The 23,854-nt window shown below is 51.2% G+C and overlaps 2 protein-coding genes across 2 annotated transcripts in view; one reads left to right on the forward strand and one right to left on the reverse strand.

Annotated features, from left to right (window-relative positions):
• LOC133362981 (uncharacterized) overlaps nucleotides 1-23,854 on the forward strand; it is a 439,193-nt gene that overhangs the window by 266,814 nt on the left and 148,525 nt on the right. The window lies entirely within an intron of this gene.
• On the reverse strand, nucleotides 434-11,619 carry HSPB1 (heat shock protein family B (small) member 1). The gene is made up of 5 exons (XM_061581966.1): nucleotides 11,423-11,619; nucleotides 6,364-6,576; nucleotides 2,582-2,898; nucleotides 1,484-1,547; nucleotides 434-1,024 (listed from the first exon to the last, which is right to left on the reverse strand). The coding sequence occupies exons 2-5, from the start codon at nucleotides 6,570-6,572 to the stop codon at nucleotides 784-786; spliced, it is 831 nt and encodes a 276-aa protein (XP_061437950.1). The 5' UTR covers nucleotides 6,573-6,576; nucleotides 11,423-11,619; the 3' UTR covers nucleotides 434-783.

Below are 23,854 nucleotides of genomic sequence, written 5' to 3' on the forward strand. Positions count from 1 at the left end.
GATAGTGGTGATGATTGTGTTGATGTTGGTGGTGATGGTGGTTGTGGTTGTGGTGACGGTTGTGGTGATAGTGGTGATGATTGTGTTGATGTTGGTGGTGATAGTGGTGATGGTGGTGGTTATGATGATGGTTGTGGTGATAGTGGTGATGATTGTGTTGATGTTGGTGGTGATAGTGGTGATAATTGTGTTGATGTTGGTGGTGATAGTGGTGATGGTGGTGGTTATGATGGTGGTTGTGGTGATAGTGGTGATGATTGTGTTTATGTTGGTGGTGATAGTGGTGATGGTGGTGGTGGTTGTGGTGACGGTTGTGGTGATAGTGGTGATGATTGTGTTGATGTTGGTGGTGATGGTGGTGGTGGTTGTGGTGCTCTCTTGCTGTGTATTGAAGCGACAGAGATCGATGGAAACCGGTTTTTTGTTGCTGCTTTATTCGGTTACCGGTTTCACACAAAGCCGCGTGTAGACAAAGACCCCCCGTGTTGCTCATGCAAGGGCTGGGTGGAAGGTGGTGGTGGTGATGGTTGTAGTGGTGGTGATTGTGGTGGTGATGGTACTGGCTGTGGTAGTGATGGAGTGTTGGGTGGTGTCTCCGCTCAGGCGTTGTCCCCATTTTGAACACTGCCCACGGTGGCTGTAGTGACTGTGATGGTGGTGGTTGTGATGGAGGGCTGGGTGGTGTCTCCGCTCACGTTTTTCCCCCATCTTGAACACTGCCCACGGTGTCTGTAGTGACTGTGATGGTGGTGGTTGTCATGGAGGGCTGGGTGGTGTCTCCGCTCAGGCCTTGCCCCCCTTGGCTGTGCCCGCAGTCGCACCGGTTGTGGTGCCCACCGTGGTGCCCACCGTGGTGGCGGGCAGGCCAATGCGTGCGGTGCTCTCGTAGCGGATTGGCACCGCGTGGCCGCCGCCAGCTGCGTCCTGGGGCGCCGCTGGCAACGGGAGAGTCGCCTCCACCGTGAGGACCCCGTCGGCGGAGAGCGACGACACCACGTGGTCTGCCTCTATGTTGGGGGGCAGCCTGGGGGATGGGGGGCGCATGGGTGGGGGGTGGGGAGGGTGGGGGTAGAAGGGGGGTACCAGAGGGGAGGGGGTGACCATCCCGTTTAGAGAGAGAGAAAGATGATACCACGTGGTCTGTGTCTATATTGGGGGGCAGCCTGGGGTGGTGGTAGAGAGGGGGAGGGGGTGGAGGAGGAGGTACCAGGGGGGAGGGCACGGTGAGGACCCCGTGGGGTCACTAGTGTTCACCGTGGGGTCACAGGAGATCACCATGGGGGTCATGGGAGGTCACCGGAGTCACTGCGGGGTCAGATAGGTCAGCGTGGGGTCACGGGACTTCACCGTAGAAGTCATTGGAGGTCAGTGTGTGGCCACCATGGGGTCAGATAGGTCACCTTGGGTGTCACCTTGCGGGTCACCATGGCGACGGGTGGGCAGGTGGGCGGGGGGGGGGGGCGAGGGGGTGGGGGTCACTCACATGTACTTGCGAGTGAAGCATCTGGCCACGAATCCGTGCTCATCCTGACGCTCCTCGTGCTTGCCTGCGTTGGGGGGGGGGGGGGTGGGGTGACATCAGCAGGTCATGGGGGCACCGCGTCATTAGCACATCCGGGCATCCTATCGCCGTGAGGACATGAGGTCATCGGGGCATTAAGGCATCGGGTCATAAGAACGTCAGGACGTGCCACCAGGTCATCGTGCCACTAGGGCATTAGGGCATCCTGTCGTTGGTGCACCAGGTCATCAGGTCATTGGGTCATTCGATCGTTGAGGCATCGTGTAGTTAGGTCATCATGCCATCAGGATATTCGGTCACCATGTCATCGGGACATCAAGTCACCCGGACGTGAGGTTCTCAGGCCATTCGGGGCACTCCCAGTGGCTACTGTGGGCAGTGGAGCCCCAGGGGCACCCCAAATGGCTACTTTGTGTGCATCCAGTGCCGCGGAGCCCGTAGCGGCGACTGTGGGCAATGCAAATGGAGCACCACGGGCTCTGCTAGTGGCTACTGTGTTGATGCAATGCTGTGCAGAGGAGTGGAGCTCCAGGGGCACCTCCATTGCCCCAGGGGCACTCCCAGTGGCTGCTGTGGGCAGTGCAAGTGAAGTCCCAGTGGAGCCCCTAGTGGCCATTGTGTGTGCATCCAGTGCAGTGGTGCCCCCAGTGGCCACTGTGGGCAGTGCCAGTGGAGCCTCACGGGCTCCCCTAGTGGCGACTCTGTTGGTGCAGTGTAGTGGAGTGGAGCCCCAGGGGCACCTCCATTGCCCCAGGGGCACTCGCAGTGGCTGCTGTGGGCAGTATAAGTAGAGCCCCAGAGGCTCCCCAATTGCCCCAGGGGCACTTCCAATGTCTACTGTGTCAGCGCAATGCAGTCAAAGTTGAGCCCCAGGGGCACCCCCAGTGGCTACTGTGGGCAGTGGAGCCCCAGCGGCACAAACCCATTGCCACAGGGGCACAAACCCATTGCCATAGGGGCACAAACCCATTGCCCCAGGGGCACAACCCCATTGCCCCAGGGGCACCCCCATTGCCCCAGGTCCACACCCCCATTGGCCCTGGGTGCCCCGCCACTGACCGCTGATCTCGACGTATCCCCCCGCCGTCTTCACGACGAGCTCCTCGGGTGAGAAGTGGTTGACGTCCAGGCTGACGCGCCAGCGGTCCGAGGTGTGCCGTAGGCTCGAGAGGCCCGAGCTGAGCTGGCGGCCCAGGGCCAGCGCCGCCGCGGGGTCCCCCCCCGCCGCCGCCGGGGGACCCCCGAGGGAGACCCCGAGGGGACCCCCGAGGGGGGCCCCGGCCAATGGGGCCGGCGCGCCGGGGCCCTGGGAGGACGTCGCCAGCGGCGAGGCCGCGTGCCCGGGGGTGGGGCTCGGTGGACCGAAGAGGCTGGAGCTGTGGGGTTGGTGGGGGGGGGGGTGAGAAGGGAGGGGATGGAGGGAGGGGTTGGAGAGAGAGGATGGAGAGGATGGAGGGGAGGGAGGGGGGAGGAAGGAGGGGAGGGAGGGGATGGAGAGAGAGGATGTAGGGGAGGGAGGGGGAAGGAAAAGGAGGGGAGGGGGGAGGGAGGGGGAAGGGGAGGGATGGGATGGAGAGAGGGGTTGAAGAGAGAGGATGTAGGGGAGGGAGGGGGGAAGGAGAGGGAGAGGAGGGAGGGGGGAGGGGAGGGATGGGATGGAGGGGAGGGATAGGAAGGGAGGGAGCAGGTGAGGGATGTGGGGGGAGTGGAGAGAGTGGAGGAGGGAGGGCGGGATGGAGGAATATGGGAGGGAGAGGGGAGGGGATGGAGGGAGGGGGGAGGGGATGAAGAGAGGGGAGGAAGGGGGAGGGGGGATAGAGGGGAAGGGGGGGGGGACCCACAGAGTAAACTAAACCTAAACGAGCGTCATCTTTCCAAGTATAAGACCCCACTGAGCTGTGAAGCTCTTCTTCAGAAGCGACGTGGCCATTACAAATGAGAGCAGCTCAAGCAAGTGGCTTGTCGTGTGGATATTGCAGATGCATATAGACCCATGGAGATACATAGAGACACATAGAGACCCATAGAGATACATAGAGACCCATACAGAGACATAGAGACCCAGAGAGACCCATAGAGATACATAGAGACCTGCAGAGACACGGATACTAATAGAGATGTATTGAGAACCATAGAGATTCATAGACACACATAGAGACCCATAGAAATACATAGAGACCCACAGAGACACATGGAGACACATAGAGATACATAGCGCCCATAGAAATACATAGAAACCCACAGAGACACATGGAGGCACATAGCGACCCATAGAGATACAGTACATAGAGACACATAGAGACCCATAGAGACCCATATAGATACATAGAGACCCATAGAGATACGCAGAAAGGTGTAGAGACATATATATACACCCACAGAGATGTATAGAGACCCATAAGAACACACATAGACCCATAGATAGACATATATAAATATATTAAAACAGAGACCCATAAAGAGACATAGACATATTTGGAGACATATAGACCCATAAAGAGACATAGAGACCCATAGAGAAACATAGAGACATAGGGAGACATATAGAGACACGAGACATATAGACACAGAGAGACATAGATACCTATAGAGACACATATAGCCCATAGAGAGACATAGAGACCCATAGCGAGACATAGAGACCCATAGAGACACATATAGACCCATAGAGACACATAGAGACCCATAGAGACCCATAGAATCAACTAAAACTATTTTATTCTACCAGGTAAGGCCCCACTGAACTACTGTGCAGCGGGGCTATCGCAAATGATAGCTCAACCATGCGGCTAATATCAGCATGGTGTGGGAATGTATAGCGGCATTCAAAAACTCTAAAACGCGTGATTTTGATGTTGATTATAAAGGTGGTACGGAAAAACCGGAGGACCCGGAGAAAAAAAACGCACACGGCAACGGAGAGAGAGAGAGACACGCACACTCCAAATATACAGCAGGCGTCAGGGGTCGGGATCGAACCCAGGCGAGGTAGTTAACATCTCACCGGGGGGAGAGAAACCCCCCCACACACACAGACTCCAAATATATACCAGTAGCAGTCATCTTCATGGTCACGGGATTGAACCCACGACCTTATGTATACCAGGCGAGGTAGTTAACGTCTCACAGGGTCGGTGATCGAACCCACGACCTCCTGCATACCAGGCGAGGTAGTTAACATCTCGCTGGGTTGGGGATCAAACCTGCGACTTTCTGCATGCCAGGCGAGGTAGTTTACATCTTGCAGGGTCGGGGGTTGAACCTGCGACATCCTGCATACCAGGCGAGGTAGTTTACATCTTGCAGGGTCGGGGGTTGAACCTGCGACATCCTGCATACCAGGCGAGGTAGTTAACATCTCGCAGGGTCTGGGATTGAACCCGCGACCTTCTGCATGCCAGGCGAGGTAGTTTACATCTTGCAGGGTCGGGGGTTGAACCTGCGGCATCCTGCATACCAGACGAGGTAGTTAACGTCTCGCAGGGTGGGGGATCGAACCCTCGACCTCCTGCATACCAGGCGAGGTAGTTAACATCTCACAAGGTCGGGGATCGAAACCGCGACCTCCTGCATACCAGGCGAGGTAGTTAACATTCCACAGGGTTGGGGATCGAACCCGCGACCTGCATACCAGGCGAGGTAGTTAACATCTCACTGGGTCGGGGATCGGACCCACGACCTCCTTCATACCAGGCGAGGTAGTTAACATCTCGCTGGGTCGGGGATCAAACCCGTGATCTCCGGCATACCATGCAAGGTAGTTAACATCTCATAGGGTCAGGGATCGAACCCGCGACCTCCTGCATACACAGGCGAGGAAGTTAACATCTTACAGGGTCGGGGATCGAACCCGCGACCTGCATACCAGGCGAGGTAGTTAACATCTCGCTGGGTCGGGGATCGGAACCACGACCTTCTGCATAACAGAAGAGGTAGTTAACATCTCGCTTGGTCGGGGATTGAACCCGCGACCTGCATACCAGGCGAGGTAGTTAACATTTCGCTGGGTCAAGGATCGGACCCACGACCTCCTGCATAACAGAAGAGGTAGTTAACATCTCGCAGGGTCGGGTTTTGGACCCACGACCTCCTGCATACCAGAAGAGGTAGTTAACATCTCGCAGGGTCGGGTTTTGGACCCACGACCTCCTGCATACCAGGCGAGGTGGTTAACATCTTGCAGGGTCGGTGATCAAACCCGTGACCTGCTGCATACCAGGCGAGGTAGTTAACATCTCGCCGGGCCGGGGATCGAACCCGCGACCCTAGCCACCGCAGCGCCAATGTTGTCCGTTCGTTCCACAGGGAGCGAGCGTCACAGACCCATTCGCTGCCTCGCCCAATTGATGGCGGAGCCTCCTCTACCTCCTCCACCGTCTCCACCACCTCCACTGCCTCCTCTATCACCTCCATCCTCCCTCTCCACCACCTCCTCCTCCAGCAAAACCACCATCTCCTCCTTCTCCACCACCTCCACCTCCTCATCCACTATCACCTCCATCGCCACCACCACCACCCCAATCACCTCCACTTCCTCCATCTCCACCTCCCCATCCTCCTCCCACTACTCCTCCACCAAGACCACCACCACCACCATCCCCTCCACCACCTCCTTCACCTCCAATCCCTCCCCCACCTCCACTACCTCCAACCTCCCTCTTTTAAACCACCTCCACCATCACCTCAATCGCCACCACCCCCTCCTCCACCTCCATCACCTCCACCACCACCTTCGCGAACACCACCACCACCACCTCCTAATCCTCCTCCTCCACCTCCTCATCCAACCTCCCTATCTATCACCACTTCCACCACCTCCACCACCACCGCCACCATCTCACCGCGTGTACGAGGGCCAGGCGCCACGGGCCCAGTCGGGGAGGCCCAGAGAGGCCGCGTCCCAGGAGGCCAGGCTGGGGTACGGAGCGGCCATCCCAAAGTCCTGGTCGGGCAGCCTCAGTGGCACTTGGGGGGGCATCCACTCACGGAAGGGGTCCCAGCTGGGGTGGCGGAACAGGGGCCTGGAGAAGGGGATCTGCCTCTCGGACATCGTGCTGGGGGAGAGAGAGAAGGTCGGGGAGAGGGGTATAAAGATATACAGAGATACATAGAGATGGATAGATACAGTGAGGGAAAAAAGTATTTGATCCCCTGCTGATTTTGTATGTTTGCCCACTGACAACGAAATGATCAGTCTATAATTTTAATGGTAGGTTTATTTGAACAGTGAGAGACAGAATAACAACAAAATCCAGAAAAACGCATGTCAAAAATGTTATAAATTGATTTGCATTTTAATGAGGGAAATATAAAAAAAAGACTCGTAGAGATACATAGAGATACATTGAGATGTATAGAGACTCGTAGAGATGCGTAGAGACTCGTATAGATGTGTAGAGATGCATAGATATTGTGTAGAGATACATAGAGATGTGTAGAGATATATAGAGACCCGTAGAGATACATATAAATGTATAGAGATGTTTAGAGACACGTAGAGATGTGTAGAGATACGAAGATGTCTAGAGATACATAGAGAAGTGTATAGATATATAGAGATGTGTAGAGACTCAGAGATGTGTAGAGATACATAGAGATGTGTAAAGACTCGTAGAGATACATACACTTCACTATACACTACACTATACACTGCACTACTATACACTACTCTATACTACTATACACTACACTATACACTACACTATACACTACTATATACTATACTATACACTAAACTTTACACTACACTTAAATTTTGATTTAGCTTTCGTGACTGCAAGGATCCATATTATTGGTTCTTTCGGTAAAGTTACGTAGAAGGGAAATAATAAAATAATACAAATAAACTACACGATACACTAAACGGTAAACTACACTATACACTACACTATACACTACACTATACACTAAACTATACACTACACTATACACTACACTACTATACACTACACTATACACTAAACTATACACAAAACTATACACTACACTATACACTACACTATACACTACACTAAACTATACACTTTCCACTACACTATACACTGCACTACTATACACTACACTATACACTAAACTATACACAAAACTATACACTACACTATACACTACACTATACACTACACTTTCCACTACACTATACACTGCACTACTATACACTACACTATACACTGCACTACTATACACTACACTACTACATACCTGTCAACTCCTTGTCAGTGCCCTACCTTATTACAGACCAATTCGGATCTTATTGCTCACCTCGTGCCCCGTATAAATCTCAACGTTCATCCTATACAATACACTATACACTACACTATACACTACACTATACACTACGCTATACACTACACTATACACTACTACACTACACTATACACTACACTATACACTACACTATACACTACTACACTACACTATACACTACTACACTACACTATACACTACACTATACACTACACACTACACTATACACTACACTATACACTACAATATACACTACACTATACACTACACTATACACTACACACTACACTATACACTACTACACTACACTATACACTACACTATACACTACACTATACACTACACACTACACTATACACTACACTATACACTACAATATACACTACACTATACACTACACTATACACTACACACTACACTATACACTACTACACTACACTATACACTACACTATACACTACACACTACACTATACACTACACTATACACTACACTATACACTTCACTATACACTCCACTGTACACTATACACTACACTATACACTTCACTATACACTTCACTATACACTCCACTATACACTACACTGTACACTACACTATACTCTACACTGTACACTTCACTATACACTACATAAATCTCAACGTTCGTCGTTTGCCGTTGTTCTCTGGTCTGCCACCGGTACAGAGACGAGGCCACACACAAGGCTGGTGCTGTCTCTGGTGTAGGCCAATCAGTTTCAAAGACAATGTGTAATTTATCACAAGAGCCATGCTTGTTTGCATGCTCACCACAAGTACTCTGTGTGTGTGGTTAATGCAGCGACTTGATTCCTTGGAGAAGGTTCAATCTAGTCGGTGTTTAAACGTCTTATCACAACTCCCATTTTATTGCTGGAAAGGGTAAAAGCCCCCCCACTATTGTTTTTTAGTCTCTCCTTCATATGAACATTATGGCGGGACCCCGGGTCCCATAAGCACCCGGCTCTCGCATAAACTGCGTTGCGATGTCAGTTTATTTCTGTTGAAGGCGAACGACATGGCAATCTACCCCTCTCGACGAGCTCTACACGATGCGCCAATCAAAGTTTCAAAGGTTTGTTTCTTCTGCGCATTCGTCCTCGCCGATGCACTTGGACGATACGACAACAGAAGGATCCGCGCCCGGTGGGTCACGGCGTTCATGTGCGCGGTGGGACGGAGTCGCCAAAAATATATTACTTAACTACGATTTTGACTTCCCTTTATTCGGGAACCCCGGAGTCCCGCCATAAGGTTCATATTCTCTCAACTCCAATGCCATCCGGGGCCAGTAGACGGAGTCTCGAGCCCCGCAGATGCAGTTCCCTCAAAGCCCAATACGAGTGGACAGGATGAGGCCCAGGATCTGAACATGATCCTGGAACTCGCCCCCGCCCCCCTTGGGCGACTCAGCCTTAAACGAGTACCCGGTGCGATGTGGTAATCGTCGCCACTGGGGGAGACAAATGCGGCCGGACGTGGTGCTGGCCACCCACCATCTCGTGTGCCTCAGTGGCGGCCTTAATAGGCTCTGCTACTCGCTACTAACGGCACTTGTCCCTACAGCACTGAGGAAGCTTTGTCTGTGTGTGAGTGAGTGAGCGAAAGGGTGAATGAGTGTGGGAGTGAGTGAATGGGTGAATGAGCGAGCGATTGAATTGGTGAATGATTGAGTGTGTGAGTGAATGAGTGGGTGAATAAGTGAGTGGGTGAGTGTTGAGACTATGGTGCAGTGTTGAGTCTATGGGCAGTGTTAAGTCTATGATGCAGTGTTGAGTCTGTGGGTAGTGTTGAGTCTATGGTGCAGTGTTGAGTCTATGGGTAGTGTTGAGTCTATTGTGCAGTGCTGAGTCTATGGGGAGTGTTGAGTCTATGGGCAGTGTTGAGTCTACGGGTAGTGTTGAGTCAATGGGTAGTGTTGAGTCTGTGGGTAGTGTTGAATCTATGGTGCAGTGTTGAGTCTCCGGGTAGTGTTGAGTCTATGGTGCAGTGGTGAGTCTATGGTGCAGTGGTGAGTCTATGGTGCAGTGTTGAGTCTATAGTGCAGTGGTGAGTCTATGGACAGTGTTGAGTCTATGGGTAGTAAATCTATTCAACTAAACTATTAAAATATCCTTTTATTTTACCATGCGTAAGGGCCCTGCTGAGCTATGCCGTAGCTCATTTTTTAGATGCGACCTGACCACAAACGATAGCAGCTCAACAGAAATGGCTGATATCATTATCATCGTGTGGAAATTTATATCAGCAGCCAAATCACTCTCGAACGACGCGTTGGTGACGTCGATTCTAAATGTGGAGGGGAAAAACCGGAGGGACCCAGAGACAAAATCCACACAGCAACCAATGTTTTTGTTTGTTGCGGTTGCACCCGGGTCAAGAGCCACATGGCTCACAGGGTTACACCTAATATATAAACTTGAAAGCACGGTGAGAGAAAGACATACTCTAAATATACAACATGTTACGTACACCACCGCCACTTACGAACACCACCCGAACTCACGACCACCACCCCCACTTACGAACACCACCCCCACTTACGAACACCACCCTCACTACCACCCCCACTTACGAACACCACCCTCACTACAACCCCCACTTACGAACACCACCCCCACTTACAAACACCACCCTCACTACCACCCCCACTTACGAACACCACTCCCACTTACGAGCACCATCCGCACTTACGAATACCACCCCTACTTACGAACACCATTGCACTGACCAACACCAACCCCACTTACGTACAACACCCGCACTCACGATCACCACCCCCACTTCCGAATCTCACACCGACTTACGAACACCACCCGCACTTACGAACAACCTTCCATGAGATATGCATATTTTGTTTTAACAGCGAACCGAACCGCGCAACGATTTTGTTCAGCTGAAGAGATCCTTCCGCGAGATGGAGTGAGTCGGCGTCGCCACTGGGAGTGAGCGTTTGCCTGTGTGTGTGAGAATGAGTGAGTGTGTGTGAGTGCGCACATGAGTGTGTCAGTGCGTGAGTGTGTGAGAGAATGTGAGTGTGTGCGCACATGAGTGTGCGTGAGTGTGTATGAGTGTGAGAATGTGTGAGTGTGTGCGCTCATGAGTGTGTGTGGGGAGCGGTAGTGTAGCGGTTAACGCTACGCTGCGCTACGAACGTGGCGACCCGGGTTCGATTCCCGCTCACGGCCAACATCAGTGACGATTATCTGAACCGGTCCTGGGCCTCCCCGAGGTCGACTCAGCCTAAAATCAGTACCTGGTGCTGTGTGTAGTAAACATCGCTACTAGGGAGACAAAGGCGGCCGGGCGTGGTTGCTGACCACCCACCCCCTCGTGTGCCGTGCCGACCTTCAAAGGTGCTCGCTAACAGCACTTGCCCCTACAGCCTGTTAAGGCTACACGGGGGATATTTGTCTTTGTGTGAGTGTGTGAGTGTCTTCATAGGTGCTCGCTAACAGCACTTGCCCGAACAGTCTGTTAAGGCTATACTGGGGGATCTTTGTCTTTTATCTTTGTGAGTGTGGGTGAGCGAGTGTGTGAGAGTGGAGAGGGTGTGAGTGAGTGTGTGAGTGTGTGAGTGAGTGTATGAGTGAGTGTATGAGTGAGTGTGTGAGCGAGTGGGAAGATGATCATACAAACCTTCAAGATGTGGAGCTGAGTAGAGTCTCCCAGATTCTGTCGCTGTCTCTCTCTCACACACAGACACGTGTGTGTCTATATATACACACGTGTCTATGTGTCTTTTTATAGACACACACGTGTCTGTGTGTGAGTGTGTGTTTATTTATAGACACGTATGAGTGTGTGTGATGAGTTTGTTACTGTGTGTGTGGGTCAGTGAGTGTGTGGGTGAGCGAGTGTGTGTGAGTGTGTGTGATGAGTGTGTTACTGTGTGTGTGTGGGTGAGTGTGTGGATCATGGAGTGTGTGTGAGTGTGTGTGATGAGTGTGTGAATATGTGTGTGTGGGTCAGTGGGTGGGTGTGTGAGTGTGTGGGTGAGCGAGTGTGCGTGAGTATGTGTGATGAGATAGTGTGTGGGTCAGTGGGTATGTGGGTGAGCGAGTGTATGTGAGTATGTGTGATGAGTGTGTTAATGTGTGTGTGTGGGTCATGGAGTGTGTGTGAGTGTGTGTGATGAGTGTGTTACTGTGTGTGTGGGTCAGAGGGTGTGTGGGTGAGTGTGTGGGTGAGCGAGTGTGTGTGATGAGTGTGTGAATATGTGTGTGTGGGTCAGTGGGTGTGTGGGTGAGTGTGTGGGTGAACGAGTGTGTGTGAGTATGTGTGATGAGATAGTGTGTGGGTCAGTGGGTGTGTGGGTGAGTGAGTGTGTGTGAGTATGTGTGATGAGTGTGTTAATGTGTGTGTGTGGGTCATGGAGTGTGTGTGAGTGTGTGTGATGAGTGTGTTACTGTGTGTGGGGGTCAGATGGTGTGTGGGTGAGTGTGTGGGTGAGCGAGTGTGTGTGATGAGTGTGTGAATATGTGTGTGTGGGTCAGTGGGTGTGTGGGTGAGTGTGTGGGTGAGCGAGTGTGTGTGAGTATGTGTGATGATATAGTGTGTGGGTCAGTAGGTGTGTGGGTGAGCGAGTGTGTGTGAGTATGTGTGATGAGTGTGTTAATGTGTGTGTGTGTGTGTGGGTCATGGAGTGTGTGTGAGTGTGTGATGAGTGTGTGAATATGTGTGTGTCGGTCAGTGGGTGAGTGTATGGGTGAGCGAGTGTGAGTGTGTGATGAGTGTGTGAATATGTGTGTGTGGGTCAGTGGGTGTGTGGGTGAGTGTGTGGATGAGCGAATGTGTGTGAGTGGGTGCGATGAGTGTTTTACTGTGTGTGTGGGTCAGTAGGTGTGTGGGTGAGTGTGTGGGTAAGCGAGTGTGTGAGTGTGTGTGATGAGTGTGTTACTGTGTGTGTAGGTCAGTGGGAGAGTGGGTGAGTGTGTGGGTGAGCGAGTGTGTGTGAGTGTGTGTGATGAGTGTGAATATGTGTGTGTGGGTCAGTGGTTGTGTGGGTGTGTGGGTGAGCGAGTGTGTGTGTGATGAGTGTGTTAATGTGTGTGTGGGTCAGTGGGTGTGTGGGTGATGGAGTGTGTGTGAGTGGGTGTGATGAGTGTGTGAATATGTGTGTGTGGGTCAGTGGGTGTGTGGGTGAGTGTCTGGGTGAGGGGGTGTGTGTGAGTGTGTGTGATGAGTGTTTGTATGTGTGTGTGAGTGGGTCAGCGATTATGTGGGTATGTAGGTGGGTATGTGGATGAGTGTGTGGGTGAGGGAGCATGGCGGTGAGGTGTGGGAAGCTGTAAGCTCCAGGCTACTTTGGGCTTGTCTTCCCATCAACCAGAGGTGAGGAGTGGTGGTCGTGGTTACTTATGCCCCCACCGAAGACGAACCTCCGTGGAGGGATGCAGACAAGGCCAATGAGTCAGATGCCTTCTATGACCTCCTGTCACAGAAAGTAGCCCCTCGGGATAGAGTCATCTTATTGGGTGACTTGAATGTCCGAGTTGGTCATGATGCTGGCACCTGGTCTGGAGTGATTGGAAGGCATGGGCCAGATCAGCTCAATAACAACGGCAAGAGGCTGCTAGATTTTTGTGCAGCCCATGGGCTTGTAATTACTAACACGCTGTTCCGGCATCGGCGCATCCACACAACATCATGGATACATGCCGGGTCCAAGCAAGAACATCTGCTGGACTACAGAGTAATGGAACAGTGGATGCGGGCCCATGTCCTTGACACCAGTACCTACTGTGGAGCTGATTTGCCCACTGACCATCGACTTGTCATCTGTAAGATGCGCCTGCCATTCTTCCACTCCAGTGGTGGGTGTACACCCAGAACCCCATTCAAACCCTTAGTGGCATGGTCTCAGCTAGCTAATGATAGTTGCAAGTGAGAAATTAATGATCGCTTGCGGCTGCAGTTGGCGTCGTCCTCCACTCCTCCTGATGTCGAGAGGGAAATGGGCGAGGTTTAGGACTGTGGCTCATGCAGCTGCAATGGCTGCTTTGGGTACACGGTCCAGACCTCCCCAGAAACCCCGGTTGACAGAGGAGGTGTTCAAGCTGGCTGAGAAAAAGCGACAGGCCCACTCTCATCGGCTACAGCATCCCACATTGGAGAATGAGGAGGCTTACCGCAGCCTTCGCTCGGAGGTTCAGAAAGCCATGAGGCGCTGCAAGGATGGGTAGTGGTCGCGGGTTGCTGAGGAGATGGAGTCTGCCTCAATGGCCCGCGATCACAAATCGCTCTTTAATTCCATCAAAAAAGTTACCTGCAGCGCCACACCTATTACCATCATTAGGGGAAAGAACGGTGATCCAATCTCCGACCCCCAGGAACAGGTTTTCAGATTTGCTGAGCATTTCTGTGAGGTCCTGGGGGAGGGGACATCCCTCAGCCTGGATAACAATGTGGGCACAAAGTGGGGATGACCCTGCCGAGGCTGCAGTGCCTCAAATATTGGAGTGAGTGGTTGGCTGAGGTGCCATCCATTGAGGAAGTACTGAAGGCGATCCAGAGTCTGAGACCAGGAAAGGCACCAGGCAGAGATGATCTCCCAAGCGAAATGCTGAGGGAGGGTGGCGTTTGTGCGCAGACTGCCCTACATGACATCATAACAACAGTCTGGGCCACTGGACGGGTTCTGCAGGATTGGAAGGATGCCCTGGTGGTCCCCCTCTTTAAGAAGGGGGACCGCATAGAGTACACTGTAACAACTACAGGGGCATCTCACTCCTCAGTGTGCCGGGAAAGGTCCTGGACAAGATTATTCAACATCACCTTGCTAGGCACGCTGAGGAGTGGCTGGTGGAGCCCCAATGCGGTTTCAGGAAAGGGCGGTCCACACAGTTGCCATATTTTCTGTCTATCTGCTACAGCAGAGGTATAGGGAATTCCAACAAGACCTACATCTCTGCTTCATTGAACTGGGCAAGGCCTATGATACCATCAGTAGGCCTGGGCTCTGGGTTGTTCTTTGTGCTGTCGGAGTTCCTGACCCTCTGCTCACGCTCATTAAGGACCATCATGATGGTGAGCGGGCCCGGGTAAAACTACGTGGCCAGCAGTCAGAGCCATTCCCTGTACACCTTGGGGTGCGACAGGAATGTCCTCTGGCTCCAACATTATTTAACATCTATTTAGACCACGAAGTTCATGAAGCCTTCAGTAGCTGTACCGGAGGAATTTCCATCTGGTACAGATACAATGGGAGAATGATCATTGCCCGGGTGCGGTCATGGGATGGCTCCCTATTGCCCAACCACGTTATGTATGCCGACGACCGGGTAATTGCAGCTCACTCAGAGGAGGAGTTGGAGGCGCTGCTTCTGAAACTGGAGTGTGCCACTTAGAGGTGGGGCTTTACCATCAGCCCCACCAAAACGAAGCACCTGCCTGGGTATTTTGTACCATCGGGCACTCCACTCCTACAACTCCCAATTGGTAATGGGGCAGTTGTGGAGAGAGTGGAGAGTTTCCCATACCTGGGCAGTGTGCTGATGACCGGCTCCGGTTTAACAGCAGAGGTCTCACTCCGAATCAGTCGAGCGGCATTATCTTTTCATCGGTTGCATAACGCTATGTGGAAGCTACCTGGTCTGTCGCTCCGCACGAAGCTTCGGGTCTTCTCGGCCACAGTCATTCTCTCCCTTCTCTATGCTTGCGAAACGTGGACCCCCCTAATAGAACATCTTTGCCAGTTAGAAACATTTAGGCTGGCCTGCCTACGATCCATCCTGGGTTTAACCAGGCTGGATTGTGTGAGGAGCTCACAAATCCTTGAAATATCTGGACAAAGTCCCATCGGTGAGCTCCTCCGGCAGGCAAGGTTGTGTTGGCTGGGTCATGTAGCCCGCATGCCCAATCACCGCATGCCTAAACAGCTTTTGTTTGGCCGGATAGAGAGGGCTAAATGGGCGCGGCACGGGCTAGAGAAGAGATGGAGTGAGTGGTACAGGAGGACGTGGAGCTGAGTGGACTTGCCGATGACTGGTACCAGCGGTGTCAAGATCGACCTCAGTAGAGGAGGCTCGTAAAGGATGCTACTGGGCAGTTGGAGGCAGTCGCCCTCCAACAACAACAGAGGGCGGAGGAGCGACGCTCACAACAACGAGCAGAGCGCCGGGTGGCTAAAGCACAGCAAGTTGGCACAGTAGGAGTTACAGGTGGTGCCTCAGCCAGTCATCTCGGTCATCTCAGTCAGTCGACTCGTGGCACCTGGGTCTGCCCGGGACCTCCTGCCAGCGGGCGTTCGACACTTCACTTGGCCTCAAGGTGCACATGGCCTGGCACAAGCGTCGTGGTGACGTCACCGCCAGTAGTGCCGAATGGCGGTTGTTGTGTGGAGCGGTGGCGCAGCAGTTAGTGCGTGACGCTCCGAGCCATAATGATGATGGTGGTGATGTTGACGATGATGACGGTGGTAATGAAGGTGGTGATGAAGGTGGTGATGACGGTGGTGATGAAGGTGGTGATGATGGTGATGTTAACGATGGTGGTGATGATGGTGATGTAAACGATAATGGTGATGTAAACGATGATTATTGTGATGATGTTGATGGTGGTGATGATGTTAACGATGATGGTGATGATGCTAATGTTGACGATGATTGTGATGGTGGTGATGATGATGGTGATGGGGAGCGGTGGCCCAGCGGTTAGCGCGCTGCTATTCTATCACGAACCCGGCCAGAAACCCGCGTTCAATTCCCTGCTCAGGGCCACCACCAATACCGCATAGCTATAGCCATTATCTAAACCGGTCCCGGGCGTCCCCTACGTCGACTCAGCCTCAAATGAGAACCTGGTGCGGTGTGTAGTGAACATCGCCACTGGGGAGACAAAGGCGGCCGGGCGTGGTGTTGGCCACCCACTACCTCGTGTACCGTGCCGGCCTTCATAGGTGCAGCTCCTTGCTAACAGCACTTGCCCCAACAGTCTGTTAAGGCTATACGGGGGATCTTTTTTCGTGTGAGAGTGTGAGTGTGTGTGGTGTGTGTGACAGTGAGTGTGTGTGGGAGTGAGTGTGTGAGAGTGTGTGAGTGTCTGTGACGATTATCTTAACCAGTCCTAGGCCTCCCCTAGGTCGACTTAGCCTCAAATGATAACCTGGTGCAATGTGTAGTGAACATCGCCACTGGGGAGACAAAGGCGGCCGGGCCTAGTGTTGGCCACCCACGCCCTCGTCTGCCACAGTGGCGGCCTTCAGAGGTGCTGCTCGCTAGCGGCACTTGCCCCTACAGTCTGTTACAGACTATACGGGGGATCTTTGTCTTTGCAGAGTCTGCGTGAGTCTAACTCTAAGTGTGTGTATCTATTAATACACAGACACAAAGGCTCCCCACAGGCTATACAAACTCACACACTCACTCACACACACACTCAAACACTCAATCACTCACTCGCCCACACACACTCACACACATTCATATACTCACTCAATCACACACTCACTCGCCCACACACTCACTCACACACTAATCTCACTCATTTACTCACACACTCACACATTCAGCCACTCACCCACATTAACTCACACAAAGTGTTCTCCCCCCCTCCCGTTCCTAACTCCTACAGCCAAACTCCTCCTCTTCCCTCCCGTGCCTATATAAAGCCACAACAGCAGATATTTTTTTCTCACCTGAAGACGGCCGCTTGGGTTGCGACCGAAACGTCGTGTTTACTTTTTAATATTTTTTCTATCTACGTGAATTTACCGAAAGAACCAGAGAGTATGGATTCCTGCAGTCACGAAAGCTTTAAATCAAGAATCACACAAAGTGACTTAGTCACACATTCATTCACACACTCATTCACCCAACAACAACCACCATTCGCCACTAAGTGGCGGTGATGTCACCACGACGTTTGTGCCAGGCTATGTGCACCTTGAGGTCACGTGAAGTGTCGAAAGCCCGCTGGCAGGTCACGGGGCAGACCCAGGTGCCACGGGTCGACTGACTGAGATAAGTGGCTGATGCACCACCTGTGCCCCCTACTGTGCCAATTTGCTGTGCTTTAGCCCCCCAGCGCTCTGCTCCTTGTTGTGAGCGTCGCTCCTCCGCCCTCTGTTGTTGTTGGAGGGCGACTGCCTCCAACTGCCCAGTAGCATCCTTCACGAGCCTCCTACACAGAGGCCGATCTTGACACCGCTGACACCAGCCATCGGCAAGTCCACTCAGCTCCACATCCTCCTGTACCACATCACTTCATCTCTTCTCTAGCCTGTGCCGCGCCCGTTTAGCCCCCTCGATCCGGCCAAACAAAAGCTGTTTAGGCATGCGGTGTCTGGGCATGCGGGCTACATGACCCAGCCAACGCAGCCTTGCCTAACGGAGAAGCTCACCAATGGGACTTTGTCCAGATCTTTCAAGGATTTGTGAGCTCCTCACATAATCCAGCCTGGTTTAACCCAGCCTGGTTTAACCCAGGATGGATCCTAGGCAGGCCAGCCTAAATGTTTCTAACCGGCGAAGATGTTCCATTAGGGGGGTCCACGTTTCGCAAGCGTAGAGAAGGGAGGGAATGACTGTGGCCGAGATGACCTCAAGCTTTGTTCGGAGCGACAGACCAGGTAGCTTCCAAATAGCATTACGCAACCGATGAAAAAATAATGCCACACGACTGATTCGGAGTGAGACTTCTGCTGTTAAACCGGAGCCAGTCATGAGGACACTGCCCAGGTATGGGAAACTCTCCACTCCCTCCAAAACTGCCCTATCACTAATTGGGAATTGTGGGGGTGGAGTGTCTGATGGTACAAAATACACTGGCAGGTGCTAAGTTTTGGTGGGGCTGATGGTAAGGCCCCCACCTCTTAGCAGAAAGCTCCAGATTCAGCAGCAGCGCCTCCAACTCCTCCTCTGAGTAAGCAGCAATTACCAGATCATCGACATACATAACATGGTTGAGCAATAGGGAGCCATCCCTTGACCACACCTGGGCATTGATCAGCCTCCCATTGTATCTGTACCAGATGGAAATTCTTCCGGTACAGCAATTGAAGGCTTCTCGAACTACGTGGTCAAAGATTATGTTAAATAATGTGGAAGCCAGAGGACATCCCTGTCGCAGGGTCAGGGACTCCAATAGCACGAAGAACAACCCAGAGCCCAGGCCTACTGATGATATCATAGGCCTTGAACAGGTCAATAAAGCAGAGATGTCAGTCTTGTTGGAACTCCCTATACCTTTGCTGTAGCAGATGGACAGAAAATATGGCATCTGTGCAGGACCACCCTTTCCTGAAACCGCATTGGGGCTCCGCAAGCCTCTGTTCAGCAAGCCTCTGCTCAGCGTCTAGCAAGGCGATGTTGAATAATCCTTGTGAGGACCTTTCCCGGCACACTGAGGAGTGAGACGCCCCTGTAGAAGTAACAGTCTGTGCGGTCCCCCTTCTTAAAGAGGGGGACCACCAGGGCATCCTTATAATCCTGCGGAACCCATCCAGTGGTCCAGACTGTTGTTATGATGTCATGTTGGGCAGTCTGTGCACAAACGCCACCCTCCCTCATCATTTCGCTTAGGAGATCATCTCAGCCCGGTGCCTTTCCTGGTCTCAGACTCTTGATTGCCTTCTATACTTTCTCAACAGATGGCATTTCAGCCAGCCACTCACTACTTCTTCAAATAGTTGAGGAACAGCAGCCTCAGCAGTGTCACCCCCACTTTGTCCCATGATGTTTTTGCAGTCTGAAGAATTTCCCCTCCCCCCAATAAATACTCAGAAAATCTGCAAACTTGTTTTTGGGGGTCAGATATTGGATCACCTTTCTTTCCCATGATTATTATAGGTGTGGCAATGCAGGTTACTTTTTTGATGGAGTTGAAGAGTGATTTGATGCAGACTCCATCTCCTCAGCAACCCGTGACCACTACCCATCCTTGCAGCACCGCACGGCTCTCCAAACCTCCGAGCGAATCCTCCTTATTCTCTGACATGGGATCCTGTAGACGGTCAGTGTGAACCTGTCGCTTTTTCTCAGCCCGCCGGAACACCTCCTCTGTCAGACAGGGTCTCTGAGGAAGTTTGGACCATGTACCCAAAGCAACCATTGCAGCTGCATTAGGTAGTCCTAAACGTCACCCATTTCCCCTCAGCTGCACGTGATAATGAAATTCTCGCTCGCAACTTTAATGATCTAGCTGAGACCAGGCCGCTGTGGGTTTGAATGGGGTCGTGGATGTACACACCCACCACTGGAGTGGAAGAATGGCATGCGCATCTTACATGTGACAAGCCGATGGTAAGTGGGCAGATCAGCTCCACGGTAGGTCCTGGTGTCAAAACATGGGTCCACATCTATTTCATCACTATATAGTCCAGCAGATGTTCTTGTTTGGACCCGGAATGCATCCATGATGGTGTGTGGATGTGCCAAAGCCGGAACAGTGTGTTGCTAATTACAAGCCAATGTGCTGCACAAAAGTCTAGAAGCCTCCTACCGTTGTTATTGAGCTGATCTGGCTCATGCCTTCCAATCACTCTCGGCCAGGTGCCAGCATCATGACCTACTTGGGCATTAAAGTCAACCAACAGGATGACTCTATTTCAAGTGGTCACTGTAGCTCGCCCTTGTGACAGGAGGTCAGAGAAGGTATCTGCCTCATTGGCGTTGGCTGTATCCCTCCACTGATGTTCATCTTCAGTGGAAACATAAGTAACCATGACCACTACTCATCACCTACTTGGGCATTAAAGTCAACCAACAGGATGACTCTATTTCAAGTGGTCACTGTAGCTCACCCTTGTGACAGGAGGTCAGAGAAGGTATCTGCCTCATTGGCCTTGGCTGTATCCCTCCACTGATGTTCATCTTCAGTGGAAACATAAGTAACCATGACCACTACTCATCACCTCTGGTTGATGGGAAGTTTAGCCCACATTAGCCTGGAGCTTACTGTTTCCCACACCTCGCCGCCACACGTCCACACCCCCTTCATTATTTTGTTCAGAAGAGCCACTCCCTGTTGTTTGGCAATCTCCTCCCCCGAGTAGAGGAATGTCCACCCCTCATGGTTGCAGGAGCCAGAGCCAGTCAGCCAGACCTCCTGAATACTGTAGAGATCCAGGCGGTACCGGTTGAGCTCCCGACAGAGGAGTGGCAGCCTCTTCTCCACAATGAGCATTCGAAAATTGTACGTGGCCACCCTCAATGGCTTTCTGCTATTTCTGGAGGAACGCCGAGTGTAAGGATTCAGTCTCCTCGCTCTGCCAAATCGGGTTTGGCCAGGAGACATCATAGATGCCTGTCCCTCCAGGGCCTCCGGCACAAGCTTCATACACACAGTCACACACTCATTTACACACATATTTATCTCCTCCCTCACACACTCAATCACACACTCACAAACGCTCAAACACTCACTCACACACATTCACACACACTCATCTCCTCACTCACACACTCACTCATACACAGTCACACACATACCCAGGTGCCATGGGTTGACTTACTGAGATGACTGACAGATATACCAGCTGTACCCCCCCACTGCAGGGCCGGATTAAGGTTCTTGTAGGCCTTAAGCACTCCTGTTTCATATACCTTCAGTGATAACGCTTTACAGTTGGTGCTGCTGCTGCCCCATGTTACTATACCGCCGCTTGTTTCATGCGGTAGTGCTTCCAGGCGCTGAACAGATTAACCTTATGGCAGGACCCCGGGGTCCCAAATAAACGGAAATCAAAATGGTAATTAATTTATTTTTGGCGACTCCGTCCCACCGCGCACATAAACGCCGCGACCCTCCAGAAATCAATCCTCTCGTTCTTTACCAAGCACCCGTCGTTGGCAAAATTGTCGTAGTCATAAACAAAACTTTGAAACTTTTATTAGCGTACCATGTAGAGCTCGTCGAGAGGAATAGATTGCCGTATTGTTCGCCTTCAACAGTCATAATATGACATTGCAACGCAGTTTATGCAAGAGCCGCGGGGCTTATGGGACCCCGGGGTCCTGCCATAAGGTTCAGATGTCGTTACTGCTGACATGTTCATGATTTAGTCTGTGTCCTAATTCGATGGGAGCATGATGTGTGCCGCAGATGAGCAGATTTAGCTTGAATTTTTTTTTAAGAAAAAAAGAAGGCAAGCCTAAATATATGATTCATAGTAAAGCTTCTTGGGTTCGATCACATAGGTAGAAATGTGCCGAAACCCGCTACCACCCGACACAGCCAACCAGTAAGGTTTGTCACTTAAACAAAACGTGTCAATTATTAGTTCAGCCCATCGGTGTGTTGGAAAGTAAATCCACAACATTTACAATTTGAGTACGACGTTTTGCTGGTAACCAATTGGCACGTTTTGTTTACAGTGAGGGAAAAAAGTATTTGATCCCCTGCTGATTTTGTACGTTTGCCCATATACAAAGAAACGATCAGTCTATAATTTTAATGGTAGGTTTATTTGAACAGTGAGAGACAGAATAACAACAAAAAAATCCAGAAAAACGCATGTCAAAAATGTTATAAATTGATTTGCATTTTAATGTGGGAAATAAGTATTTGACCCCCTCTCAATCAGAAAGATTTCTGGCTCACAGGTCTCTTTTATACAGGTAACAAGCTGAGATTAGGAGCACACTCTTAAAGGGAGTGCTCCGAATCTCAGCTTGTTACCTGTATAAAAGACACCTGTTCACAGAAGCAATCAATCAGATTCCAAACTCTCCACCATGGCCAAGACCAAAGAGCTCTCCAAGGATGTCAGGGACAAGATTGTAGATCTACACAAGGCTGGAATGGGCTACAAGACCATCGCCAAGCAGCTTGGTGAGAAGGTGACAACAGTTGGTGTGATTATTCGCAAATGGAAGAAACACAAAAGAACTGTCAATCTCCCTCGGCCTGGGGCTTTACGCAAGATCTCATCTCGTGGAGTTGCAATGATCATGAGAACAGTGAGGAATCAGCCCAGAACTACACGGGAGGATCTTGTCAATGATCTCAAGGCAGCTGGGACCATAGTCACCAAGAAAACAGTTGGAAACACACTACGCCGTGAAGGACTGAAATCCTGCAGTGCCCGCAAGGTCCCCCTGCTCAAGAAAGCACATATACATGCCCGTCTGAAGTTTGCCAATGAACATCTGAATGATTCAGAGGACAACTGGGTGAAAGTGTTGTGGTCAGATGAGACCAAAATGGAGCTCTTTGGCATCAACTCAACTCGCCGTGTTTGGAGGAAGATAAATGCTGCCTATGACTCCAAGAACACCATCCCCACCGTCAAACATGGAGGTGGAAACATTATGCTTTGGGGGTGTTTTTTTGCTAAGGGGACAGGACAACTTCACTGCATCAAAGGGATGATGGACGGGGCCATGTACCATCAAATCTTGGGTAAGAACCTCCTTCTCTCAGCCAGGGCATTGAAATGGGTCGTGAATGAGTATTCCAGCATGACAATGACCCAAAACACACGGCCAAGGCAACAAAGGAGTGGCTCAAGAAGAAGCACATTAAGGTCCTGAAGTGGCCTAGCCAGTCTCCAGACCTTAATCCCATAGAAAATCTGTGGAGGGAGCTGAAGGTTCGAGTTGCCAAACGTCAGCCTCGAAACCTTAATGGCTTGGAGAAGATCTGCAAAGAAGAGACGGACAAAATCCCTCCTGAGATGTGTGCAAACCTGGTGGCCAACTACAAGAAACGGTTGACCTCCGTGATTGCCAACAAGGGGTTTGCCACCAAGTACTAAGTCATGTTTTGCAGAGGGGTCAAATACTTATTTCCCTCATTAAATGCAAATCAATTTATAACATTTTTGACATGCGTTTTTCTGGATTTTGTTGTTATTTTATCTCCCACTGTTCAAATAAACCTACCATTAAAATTATAGACTGATAATTTATGTCAGTGGGCAAACGTACAAAATCAGCAGGGGATCAAATACTTTTTTCCCTCACTGTATGTGAAGAACCCTACTGGTTGGCAGTGTTGGGTGGTGGCGAGTAACGGCGCATTTATACTTAAACCATATAAGCTAAAAACCTTTATTATGAATAATACTGGTCTTGAAAGCCTAAGTGTCAATCCTAAAAATATTAAAAGCTAAAATATATTCAATAAATG

This window comes from Lethenteron reissneri, unplaced genomic scaffold (assembly GCF_015708825.2).
Source record: "Lethenteron reissneri isolate LAM-NWPU_2019-01 unplaced genomic scaffold, ASM1570882v1 scaffold_1639, whole genome shotgun sequence".
Taxonomy (NCBI): domain Eukaryota; kingdom Metazoa; phylum Chordata; class Hyperoartia; order Petromyzontiformes; family Petromyzontidae; genus Lethenteron; species Lethenteron reissneri.